Source organism: Pecten maximus, chromosome 7 (genome assembly GCF_902652985.1).
Source record: "Pecten maximus chromosome 7, xPecMax1.1, whole genome shotgun sequence".
Taxonomy (NCBI): Eukaryota; Metazoa; Mollusca; class Bivalvia; order Pectinida; family Pectinidae; genus Pecten; species Pecten maximus.
Window position 1 is genome coordinate 13,470,222 of NC_047021.1, and position 12,928 is coordinate 13,483,149.

The following is a 12,928-nucleotide window of genomic DNA, read 5'->3' on the forward strand; positions in this document are numbered from 1 at the left end:
CAGTATATACCCAGACAAAGTGAGTATTGACATAATATATACCTGGACAAAGTGAGTAATGACATAATATATACCTGGACAAAGTGAGTAATGACACAGTATATACCCAGACAAAGTGAGTATTGACATAATATATACCTGGACAAAGTGAGTAATGACATAATATATACCTGGACAAAGTGAGTAATGACACAGTATATACCCAGACAAAGTGAGTATTGACATAATATATACCCGGACAAAGTGAGTAATGACATAATATATACCCGGACAAAGTGAGTAATGACAGTATATACCGGACAAAGTGAGTATTGACACAATATATACCCGGACAAAGTGAGTATTGACAGTATATACCCGGACAAAGTGAGTATTGACAGCATATACACAGACAAAGTGAGTAATGACACAGTATATACCTGGACAAAGTGAGTAATGACAATATATACCTGGACAAAGTGAGTAACTAAACAATATATACCCAGACAAAGTAAGTATTGACATAATATATACCCAGACAAAGTGAGTATTGACAGTATATACCCGGACAAAGTGAGTATTGACAGCATATACACAGACAAAGTGAGTAATGACACAGTATATACCCGGACAAAGTGAGTAATGACATAATATATACCTGGACAAAGTGAGTAATGACACAGTATATACCCAGACAAAGTGAGTATTGACATAATATATACCCAGACAAAGTGAGTAATGACATAATATATACGTGGACAAAGTGAGTATTGACATAATATATACCTGGACAAAGTGAGTAACTAAACAATATATACCCAGACAAAGTAAGTATTGACATAATATATACCCAGACAAAGTGAGTATTGACATAATATATACCCAGACAAAGTGAGTATTGACATAATATATACCCAGACAAAGTGAGTATTGACATAATATATACCCAGACAAAGTGAGTATTGACAGTATATACTGGACAAAGTGAGTAATGACAGTATATACCTGGACAAAGTGAGTATTGACAGTATATACCGGACAAAGTGAGTATTGACACAGTATATACCCGGACAAAGTGAGTATTGACACAGTATATACCGGACAAAGTGAGTATTGACAGTATATACCCGGACAAAGTGAGTATTGACAGTATATACCGGACAAAGTGAGTATTGACAGTATATACCGGACAAAGTGAGTATTGACAGTATATACCGGACAAAGTGAGTATTGACAGTATATACCAGACAAAGTGAGTAATGACAATATATACCTGGACAAAGTGAGTATTGACAGTATATACCGGACAAAGTGAGTATTGACAGTATATACCCGGACAAAGTGAGTATTGACACAGTATATACCGGACAAAGTGAGTATTGACAGTATATACCCGGACAAAGTGAGTATTGACACAATATATACCTGGACAAAGTGAGTAATGACATAATATATACCCAGACAAAGTGAGTATTGACAGTATATACCGGACAAAGTGAGTATTGACAGTATATACCCGGACAAAGTGAGTATTGACACAGTATATACCGGACAAAGTGAGTATTGACAGTATATACCCGGACAAAGTGAGTATTGACACAATATATACCTGGACAAAGTGAGTAATGACATAATATATACCCAGACAAAGTGAGTATTGACATAATATATACCTGGACAAAGTGAGTAATGACACAATATATACCTGGACAAAGTGAGTAATGACACAATACATTCCTGGACAAAGTGTTCAGTATAACTAAACTCACCTCCCTACTCTGGACATAAAACTGGTATTTAATATTTGTTTACAATGCCTTGTTGCATCACCTGTGTCATCCTGTCCATACAGCCATCTATCAACGTCAGACTTGGTCCTGCGTCCTGGCTGATGTTTCTTATAATTATTAACTTCATTAAACTTCATACATTGGGAAATTATCTTGACATAATTCCCTGGAGACCAGTAACATTTAATAGTCTGTCCTGTATGATTGTATTTGCAGATGTAAAATCATCTTCATCACTATAACTGTTACATAAGATGAAATTAACTTTTATTCGCCACATAAATACATATATTAATATATTAAAGCATTTGTAGCAGATTATATTTAAATTCAAAGTCAAGGAAACTATAATGTATAAAAGAATTGACCATGTATACAATTTTTTTCTTAAGACACGCTCTGAAAATGCTTTTCTTGTTTGTATGTGTTAAATACTATATCATTTTAGGAATTTGAGGAGTACATTCAGTAAGTTTCAGAATGACTCTATGTTTTAGGCCAGCATAGAGTTCTGTATGAATTTCAACAATAAAGCCAACAGGAAGAAGCTGGTGAAAGCGTTGTTCACTGTTCACAGAACCAGGTAGGACTTGTTATCTTTGGATACCAGTGTCACAAGGATGTTACATATAGAAGCTGCAGCTCTGTCAAAGATCATGGAAATGTTTCTTAACTTGTCAATTAATTCTACTGATACTCTGATGCTCTGAATTTAGTTTATTTTGTTTTTTAAGCTTTATATTCGTGAACATCTGAATAAGATATAATAATACATTATTTTGCAAACATGTAAACCATACTTGATGTTATGCTGCAGGTATGACTTGCTGCCATTTTACTCTCGGATGGTGGCCACACTGTATCCTTGCATGCCTGATGTGGCGAACGACCTTGTTCAGCTTCTCAAAGGAGACTTCAAATGGCATGTAGGTAGAATGGTGGACTGTTTAGCTTTGTAAGGTCCACTGAAATGTTTACTGTAATCATAGGTCTATTTATTTTCTACAATACATGATGCCATTATATATATAATATTTGTATTGAAGGTAGTCAAAGAAAAATGATTGACTATTCTGTTTGCTAGTATTTCTCAAAACAGGTATTTTTGGGGACCAGTTAATTCATGGTATATATCTGAATTGTTGTCTTTGTATGTTGATATTCCATACAGCAAGCTTTATATCTGTTACACTACCCAACAGTGACTACTTATTGATAATTCTCCACATTTCATCATTGAAAATGTAATCAGTTTCTTTCTGTAACAATTCTCTAATTTATTCACATTTAATCATTTATAAAGGTTAGGAAAAAGGACCAGATCAACATTGAATCCAAGTTAAAAACTGTGAGGTTTATTGGTGAGTAATGTTATCACATGATAGTTAGTGTGAGGTTTATTGGTGAGTAATGTTATCACATGATAGTGTGAGGTTTATTGATGAGTAATATTATCACATGATAGTTAGTGTGAGGTTTATTGGTGAGTAATGTTATCACATGATAGTTAGTGTGAGGTTTATTGGTGAGTAATGTTATCACATGATACTTAGTGTGAGGTTTATTGGTGAGTAATGTTATCACATGATAGTTAGGGTGAGGTTTATTGGTGAGTAATGTTATCACATGATAGTTAGTGTGAGGTTTATTGGTGAGTGATGTTATCACATGATACTTAGTGTGAGGTTTATTGGTGAGTAATGTTATCACATGATACTTAGTGTGAGGTTTATTGGTGAGTAATGTTATCACATGATACTTAGTGTGAGGTTTATTGGTGAGTAATGTTATCACATGATAGTTAGGGTGAGGTTTATAGGTGAGTAATGTTATCACATGATACTTAGTGTGAGGTTTATTGGTGAGTAATGTTATCACATGATACTTAGTGTGAGGTTTATTGGTGAGTAATGTAATCACATGATAGTTAGTGTGAGGTTTATTGGTGAGTAATGTTATCACATGATACTTAGTGTGAGGTTTATTTGTGAGTAATGTTATCACATGATAGTTAGTGTGAGGTTTATTGGTGAGTAATGTTATCACATGATAGTTAGTGTGAGGTTTATTGGTGAGTAATGTTATCACATGATAGTTAGTGTGAGGTTTATTGGTGAGTAATGTTATCACATGATAGTTAGTGTGAGGTTTATTGGTGAGTAATGTTATCACATGATAGATACATTGGTGTGTAAAAAATATGATTCATTTTGAAGATTAGAATTTGAGCTGTAGCTTTAATTGAATATCCAGTTATTATATGAATATTTTCAGATATCAGAAAATAGAGATAAAGTTGTAATGATATTTCTTTCACATTGTTAACTGGTGTGTAAACTGCAATTTCGTCGGCAAAGGTATATAAAGAATACACTGGAAATGTAAATATTATCAAATGTTTATTTTAGTCTTTAGATGTCAAACGTTCTTATATAGATGATTCTCTCTCCTTTTAATCATGTTTATAAAGCAAGTTTAATATGTTGTGAGCATTAACATCCTGTTGTTTTTTCAGGAGAGCTGGTGAAGTTCAAGTTATATCCTAAGTCAGAGGCACTGCATTGTGTAAAGGTTAGCTGCTTTAATTATCGGTGTGGATTAGTTATACATAGTAATATATCCCTTCTTCAGGTGTATGTAAACTTTCATAGGACACAACCAGAACTCCTGGTCCAGGTCCAACTGAGTTGTCATGAGAACTGAAAACGTTCATGGTAGCTAGGAGACTGCAGTAAATCTTATCATGATCATTCCAGATTTTGTATATTGCCTCTGTCATGGACGGTACAGTCATTGTTAACATCATGGTTGACCACTACGACCAATAGATGTGCTTATTTTGATAGTTTTATCAAAGAAAATATCGGATTTTATCATGCTATCACGATACACATTTTATACGAAAAACGTGTGTGATTTTGTGTCTGACTAGGCTCTGTATGAATTACCATCAACAAAGTATGGTCCTAAAAGAAAACAAAGAATAATTCAAGTCTGTAATTAGCAAAGAGGGTTAAAGTTGTTTATAAGCAACTTGCCTTTATTTCATGGTCATAGGTATTGTAGTGCAAACATTAAACTAGCGAGAGCTTCATGTGAAGGCCGTGTCAAATAGGCACCATTTTGACTGAGTGATCATGTGTTAGCCAAATCTCATGAAATCTTGTAATCTCATGAAATCTTGTGAGAAAATCTACCGAATTGAAAACAAAAATGGCGTCGGCCAAAATACTGGAGCGAATTACAAAATACAGGAATTTGGGCTCTCCTACCGGGAGGAAATAAATGACTTGAAAATAAGGGAGATTTTGTGTCACACCGAGAGGTATGGCATGTATGCAACTCCCTGCATGTTAAACTTGTACAATATTCTGTATTATTAAAAGTTCTGATGAATTTGTTGATAAATACATGACTTAGAGAAATGAATACAAACTTTGGGAAATTGTCTTGTAATCAGCGACTTGAATTGCAAGTTACATTGTAATATCGGTACAAGTCAGAGTTGTTTATTTTACAGTCACTAATGTTTGATTTCACTCATCACAACATTGAGATGGCCTGCTCTCTACTGGAAACATGTGGAAGGTTTCTCTACAGATCTCAAGATTCTCATCACCGGACAAAGATATATCTGGTATGTATAGTATCAGGTTATCATGGTATAATTACACGGCCTTATATAGTGATGTTTAGTGATGTCTGAGGTACAGTACAAAGATATACCTGGTATGTATAGTATCAGGTTATCATGGTATAATTACACGGCCTTATATAGTGATGTTTATAAGGTGATGTGTGAGGTACAGTACAAAGATATACCTGGTATGTACTATATATAGTATATAGTATCAGGTTATGGTATAATTACACGGCCTTATATAGTGATGTTTAGGTGATGTCTGAGGTACAGTACAAAGATATACCTGGTATGTATATAGTATCAGGTTATCATGGTATAATTACACGGCCTTATATAGTGATGTTTAGTGATGTCTGAGGTACAGTACAAAGATATACCTGGTATGTATAGTATCAGGTTATGGTATAATTACACGGCCTTATATAGTGATGTTTGGGTGATGTCTGAGGTACAGTACAAAGATATACCTGGTATGTATATAGTATCAGGTTATGGTATAATTACACGGCCTTATATAGTGATGTTTAGTGATGTCTGAGGTACAGTACAAAGATATACCTGGTATGTATATAGTATCAGGTTATGGTATAATTACACGGCCTTATATAGTGATGTTTAGTGATGTCTGAGGTACAGTACAAAGATATACCTGGTATGTATATAGTATCAGGTTATGGTATAATTACACGGCCTTATATAGTGATGTTTAGGTGATGTCTGAGGTACAGTACAAAGATATACCTGGTATGTATATAGTATCAGGTTATCATGGTATAATTACACGGCCTTATATAGTGATGTTTAGTGATGTCTGAGGTACAGTACAAAGATATACCTGGTATGTATAGTATCAGGTTATGGTATAATTACATGGCCTTATATAGTGATGTTTAGTGATGTCTGAGGTACAGTACAAAGATATACCTGGTATGTATATAGTATCAGGTTATCATGGTATAATTACACGGCCTTATATAGTGATGTTTTGGAGATTTCAATAAGTGTAAGGTCTGAAATAAACACTCATCTTTAGTGTTAACAAAACACTTTATGTACACAAAACCAAATTCCACGTCATAAAAATAAACCAAATTCCACGTCATAAAAATAGCGCTATGGTTTAATTATTGCTTGATTTAGTGATTTTTCAGTATGATCATCACACCGTCACTTTCACTTGAAACAGCTTGTTGATTGATGTATTTAAGATGTGGTACATGTATTTTACATGATTATGAACAGCCTCACTGGATCTAAATCAGATAATCGTTTACAGTATTACCGATCAATATCACTCATGTTATTTAAGTCAACATTGCCATACATGAGTTTAACCTGTTGTTTAAGTTGATTTCCATGTTTGAAGTATACATTATTTTTAACCTCATGCTTTGTTTGACCTATATATTTGACCTTGTCAGGACGTGATGATGAGGAAAAAGGCAGCCCTTCACTTAGACAGTCGGTACACAACGATGATAGAGAATGCCTTCTACTACAGTAACCCTCCAGACGTTCCCCAGACCACCAGGAAGGTCAGGCCTCCTCTCCATGAGTACATCAGGAAACTTCTCTACAAAGACCTCTCAAAGGTCACCACAGAAAAGGTCAGTCTCATTGAACAGGATTTACTTTGAAATGTTTATATTTGATATTTTTGATAAACTAAGGAGCCGTTAAAAAAGATAATTTGTTAATTTATAAAATTAATGAAAAATTAATGTATATTTGATTAAGGAATCGCATCAGTTTCTTTGCTAACAAATAATTGTTTCAATACAAAAATATTTTGTGGTGATGTATCTTGTTTGTTTCTATATTGCGACCAGTTGGGCACATTGTGTCATTAAACATTGTCTTTCATATTAAAGCGTCTTTACATTGATAGATTTGTTTGTTGACAGGTTCTGAGGCAAATGAGGAAGTTAAATTGGGATGATCATGAGGTAGGAATACTGTTTTCTTAATTTTATTTTAATATAAATAAAATTTGCTGTTATTATCCCCTCGCAAGAAAGTCAGGGAGAGGATATAGCATTCCGTTCGAACATACATACATGCATACATTTGTGAATTCACTTTTTGTCAGCTCTCCAGCGAATTGTTTTTAAACAGATTGTGATAAAACTTCATACGTATGGTCAAATAGAGATTATTTGAGCAAGTTCATGTTTCAGGGTGCCAAGGACAAGGTCACTGTTACTATTTATACATGGGTTACAGGATATTTCATTGGATATACTTGGCAAATGAGGGGATTTGTATCACTTGTGATGCCTCGTTTCTATAGTTATAGTTCGTCATTCCATAAAAACAATGCACCACTAATTATGTAAATTTCGTTGTTTTACAGATAGCATTCTATGCCACGAAGTCATTGATAGCGGTATGGAATGTACGTTACAACTCTATACACTGTGCAGCCAACCTTCTAGCTGGTCTAGCTCCCTATCATGTAAGTCTAACACAACAGGCAAAAAGTTCCCTCTGTAGTTTACAAAATAAAATCATTTTACCTAAATAAAGAGAGTGACATTATTGTGCTTGTTGTGTATTTAGAGCAAGTTATTTGTTCTTATCCATAAAAGTCGCAATCGGTTGGGCTCATTTTCATAGGAGAAAAGTTTGTTCAAATCATAATGCAAAACAAATGCAAAACCTACTTGTTATAATGCAGAACTCTCAAGTAGCACTGTGAAACTGTTTGGTGTTATGTTGTAGTTTTAAGACTGAGGAGAAAAATGAGCCCAACCTGCATTCATATAGTTACTGTTAACTATATATCTGTCACCTCGTAGTGTTTATTTTATGGGACAGATTTAAGTGAATATATCACCAGCTTTAAAACATTTTTATGTTTTGTTCATTAACAGGAACATGTGGCCATACAAGTGGTGGACGGAGTACTGGAGGACATCAGGATAGGCATGGAGGTAACGTATACCAAGTCACAGAGCAGCATTTTTATCACCATAGAACTATTTTTATCCTGGATGGTTTGGTTCCTAAATTTAACCTGAATGCTTAGGCTGTTAAACTAACAAAATTTGCTTAGGATTGAGATTTTGCCATCTTGTTCCCCCACAAAATCATTCTTTTCCTGAACCACTATTTCATGTCAAAGGTACAAACATGTGGCATTATTAATTGTCTGGGTCAGATACTTCATGTAGTACACTGTATTTCTTTAGGAAAATAAATAAATTATGCTTCTCTAATAATATCATTATTAAGAATCCTCCACCTTTCATTGAAATCCCCCCCATCTCGCCCCAATAACAGATGAACGATTCTATTAAACTCACTATGAAGAAAGGGTAGATACTCCAGTCCATGGTCAGAGAAATATGCATTTAGAATGCATAAACTTAATAGATGTCTTTTTGAGCACAGTATTAATTTGAAGTAGTGTGTGTCATGACAGATCAAGATCAACTAAAATGTACCCTCATTGAATCTTAAAGCACTTTCTTAAATGTGTCATACAAAAAAAACTTAATATTGTTTTGTTTGTGTTTTTACATAGTGTATTGTTTGTTGTTTGTTTACTAGGTAAACCACCCCAAGTACAACCAGCGACGCGTGAGCTGTGCTAAATTTCTTGGAGAGCTGTATAACTACAGAATGGTGGAATCTACCGTCATCTTCAAAACTCTGTACTCCTTCATCACTTTTGGAGTGTCCTTTGGTGATAATACTTATTGTGATAAAAACAAGTTTTTAAGTGAACTAAACATCTTACTGAGCCCAAAAGTAAAATAAAGTGAATATGTTCGATCACTTTTCCATCGCATTAAGTTTTGAAAATATATTGAAAATTACCATCATAAATGTGTAAAATAATATATGGACATGTTTTCTCCTACTGACTGTCAAGGGGGCCAGGGACTAGATTACTTTAGTGATGTTGGTCACCTTTTTATTCTCCATGCTGCCTCTGTTAATTCGTCTCATGCTGTGGCCATAACTTAAGATATTGTGAAGCTAAAGTCAGAAAGTATTGATGAATGAAAATTGACTAGTGGATCCATAATGAAAGGAGTTCAGCAATTTTAACACTTTTGTTCTGTATGTCCTTAAACAGATCTTAGTGTAGGAAATCTATTCAGTAAGCTTTACCCTCACTGTGAAAAGTAGTTCAACTGTTAATATCAAGAAATCTTCATAATTATGTGTATCTTTGCTAGACGTCGCCTTCTATTTATTAAATGTTTTCTAATCGATTGTAAAGAGGATAAGTATCTTTATTATACATGGACTTGAAGTGTCATGTTTGTAATGAGTATATAACCTTGTAGAAAATGATCAGTCACTTCTGGATCCCCCGGAGCATCTGTTCCGTATCCGCCTCACCTGTGTGGTACTTGAGACATGTGGACAGTATTTTGACAAGGGTTCAAGCAAAAAGAAGCTTGATTGCTTCCTTATCTACTTCCAGGTCAGTATAAACATATAAGGAAACAAGAGGTACACACTTTTGATATTCAAGTCGAGACTAGAGATAATATATTGAAAAAAAGTGTTTTTAATTAGTGCTTATGAACATAAAGGAAACAGTGTTTGAGTCCTGAAGTAATTTCAGTAAATGTTGGGTTGTTGTACTTAGATATTAAACTTTTATTTTGTCAAATTATTTCAGCGGTATTACTGGTTCAAAAGGCAATGCTGTATTTGGACTGAGGACAGGCCATTCCCCATTGATGTGGAAAACTTGATGCAGGACACGATTGAAGCCATACGCCCTAAGACCCAGGTACCACAGAACTATGAAGAGGCTAGCAAAGCTGCTGAAGACTTGGAGAATGAATACAAACAGAAGCTGGGTATGTATTTTGTACATGGAAAATAACTCTGATTCATGGTTACCTGGATCTGTTACTGTAGTCTGTAAGGTTTGCTAACTCTGGAGGAATAAAGAACTCTCATTTTTAGCTCACTGATCTTGCTCCAAGTTCATACAGATTGGTGACATTTAGCATGTAGAGGTGAAAAGATATCACTTAAAAGTAAATAACATGTATCCACACAAAAGGTTAGAGGGGATAGATGTTTTAAATTTTAAAAATCTATGTAAAACAATTCCTATTTGTGGTTTGGATTTTTTGTGTTTTTGTAATGTAACTATTACACTGTCTTCTGAATAGTAGGATTTATAAAAAAAAACCACTAGAAATGGCATTTTATATATTGTATGTGTGCATTTATCTGTATTTTGTACACTGTGTTGCCAGCATCTGTTCTGCCCATCATTGACACGGACGAGGGAAACAGTAGTGAAGCAGATGAGGGGGGTCTGACCACCATACAGGAGACAGAGGAAATGGGTAGGTATCTGATGTTTACTAGACAGAGGAAATGGGTAGGTATCTGATGTTTACTAGACAGAGGAAATGGGTAGGTATCTGATGTTTACTAGACAGGGGAATGGGTAGGTATCTGATGTTTACTAGACAGAGGAAATGGGTAGGTATCTGATGTTTACTAGACAGAGGAAATGGGTATGTACTGTAAACGTACTTATTTTAGCGGTAATCATATTTTACCGCTTTTCGCGCTAGCATTAGTGCGCGAATTTAAGTGCAGCGCTAATATATGTGCAGCGCTAAATTTTGTATCTAGTAAGTGTGCATACATTACGTGAAATAACTAGCTATGTTTTGCTAGTAATCCAATACGATCTATCTCCCGTGGTGTGAACCAGTTATTTGACATCAAACACAACGTACAATGCTTATCAATCGATGTTTATTTTATTCACAAAAACACAAAATAATAAATACAACACTACGCAAACACTGTCTCTGTTAACAGTTCATATGGCAGTAATTAGGGTATAAGCCGCAAGGCTATAGGGCCTACAGTTCAGTCACAGATTTTATGAATAGCTCCCAGTATGCCGCTTTTGTCCCAACCACGCATGACTGCATCTTTCTTCACCGACTGAAAGGACGAAACCATCCAACCAGCATGGAGGGGTTTCAGGGCATACTTGCCAACTTTTTAAAATTCTCATGGGGGAGAAAGTGCGTGCGCGACATTTTTGACCAGAAAACACATTTCACGCGCGACACATTTAGCAAACAAAAACTAAGGGGAGATAATTTGCTATTGGAAAATAAATTCCTTGCATGATCACTTAAGCTTCCTTAATTCCCTCACTGAAAAAAAGGGAAAAAAAACTTATTTCAAGCTTGGCCAATGATTTTTTTTATTCAAGTTTGGAAAGATAATTATATAAGCAACAAGTTACAAAAAAATAGCTGCAAAATTACATCATTTTTAATTATTTCTGGAAATTATTTAACTCACTGTTCACTCTAAATAAAAGTATTTACTTAGATATGTTATGAAAATTATGTTGTAAGATAGATGTCAGTCAATTAAATTCAAATTATCACAATGATATCACTTTCTATCAAGCTTTCTCTCCGGCAGTAAACTTCAAAAGAAAATACCTAAAATGTCACGATAAATATCTAGAGTACAATATAATATCTGAATGAAATTTCAAAAGTTTCCTTTGGATTACAATAAAGACAATAATACAAAAAAAAAATAAAATAAAAAGGGCTGTACTAGCAGTTGTACTCACTATAGGCTTACAACTGATACTTAAATTCTAAGTTTTTAACATGACAGTATTTAGTTTAAGAAAGTGAGTATTTGTGGACATGTTTTTGTCTTTCAAAATGTGAATTGGGAAAGTTTCTGCCAAAATAAGTCTCTGCTAATTGACACTAAGTATGCTGATGATACGGTGATTGAAACGACGTTACCTACCGGCAATCAGGCCTTCGGTCTATATGGTCGTTATTGTGAATTTATTTCCTTGTGCTAATTATCTAAAGATCAACCAATGTTTAAATGTAGTTAACATTTCAATAAGTAATCTGTCAAATTTGATACTCCGTTGATAACATTGCCAGTGTTGTTTTCACTTTTTCTGTCCGAGATATACTTTCAAGTAGAGGTTGTTTATGCGCTTGACATCAAAGGCAGTATACGAAGCCATTTACAAGCGTTTAATCAACCATGACTGACCTGCTACAAAACCATCACCACGCGTCCTCAGCTTAATTGGTTTAATTAATTGTTTATTTATCGGGGTATTGTCACCCTTGCAGTCAGTGAAGTGTCAGAATTTCGTTACGGTCTGTGAGCAGGTCAGTTAACTGACCAATGCCCTACACATATGTCTTTCACTAGCTAGCAAGCGTTACCTGTCATAGGCCTAAGTGAATCTAACAAGATGAATAGGGGCTCCATACGGGGTTATCAAGACATATTCTCCAAAATCGGGAGAATACACTATGTTTTATCTATACGATCGGGAGACGGGGCAGGGAGTCTGGAATCGGGAAATTCCCGACTAAATCGGGAAAGTTGGCAAGTATGTCAGGGTGGTAAGCTTGAGATCCACATTTACTGAATCGATCGGTCCACCAGTCTTGAGCAAACCATCCACACTGTCCGCGTACCAGTTTTGAAAACACGTTTTTACAGATCTTTTAAAGTC

At 34.8% G+C, this 12,928-nt stretch overlaps 1 protein-coding gene across 1 annotated transcript in view; it reads left to right on the forward strand.

Annotated features, from left to right (window-relative positions):
- The window catches only part of LOC117331669 (regulator of nonsense transcripts 2-like), a 42,239-nt gene that overhangs the window by 14,656 nt on the left and 14,655 nt on the right, over positions 1-12,928 (forward strand). The window contains exons 20-32 of the mRNA XM_033890498.1: positions 2,267-2,352; positions 2,587-2,695; positions 3,073-3,130; positions 4,285-4,340; positions 5,290-5,406; positions 6,834-7,019; positions 7,317-7,358; positions 7,766-7,867; positions 8,286-8,345; positions 8,965-9,100; positions 9,711-9,850; positions 10,052-10,235; positions 10,644-10,736. Of these exons, the coding sequence (XP_033746389.1) occupies positions 2,267-2,352; positions 2,587-2,695; positions 3,073-3,130; positions 4,285-4,340; positions 5,290-5,406; positions 6,834-7,019; positions 7,317-7,358; positions 7,766-7,867; positions 8,286-8,345; positions 8,965-9,100; positions 9,711-9,850; positions 10,052-10,235; positions 10,644-10,736 (1,369 nt within the window). The remainder of the gene's footprint in view (positions 1-2,266; positions 2,353-2,586; positions 2,696-3,072; positions 3,131-4,284; positions 4,341-5,289; positions 5,407-6,833; positions 7,020-7,316; positions 7,359-7,765; positions 7,868-8,285; positions 8,346-8,964; positions 9,101-9,710; positions 9,851-10,051; positions 10,236-10,643; positions 10,737-12,928) is intronic.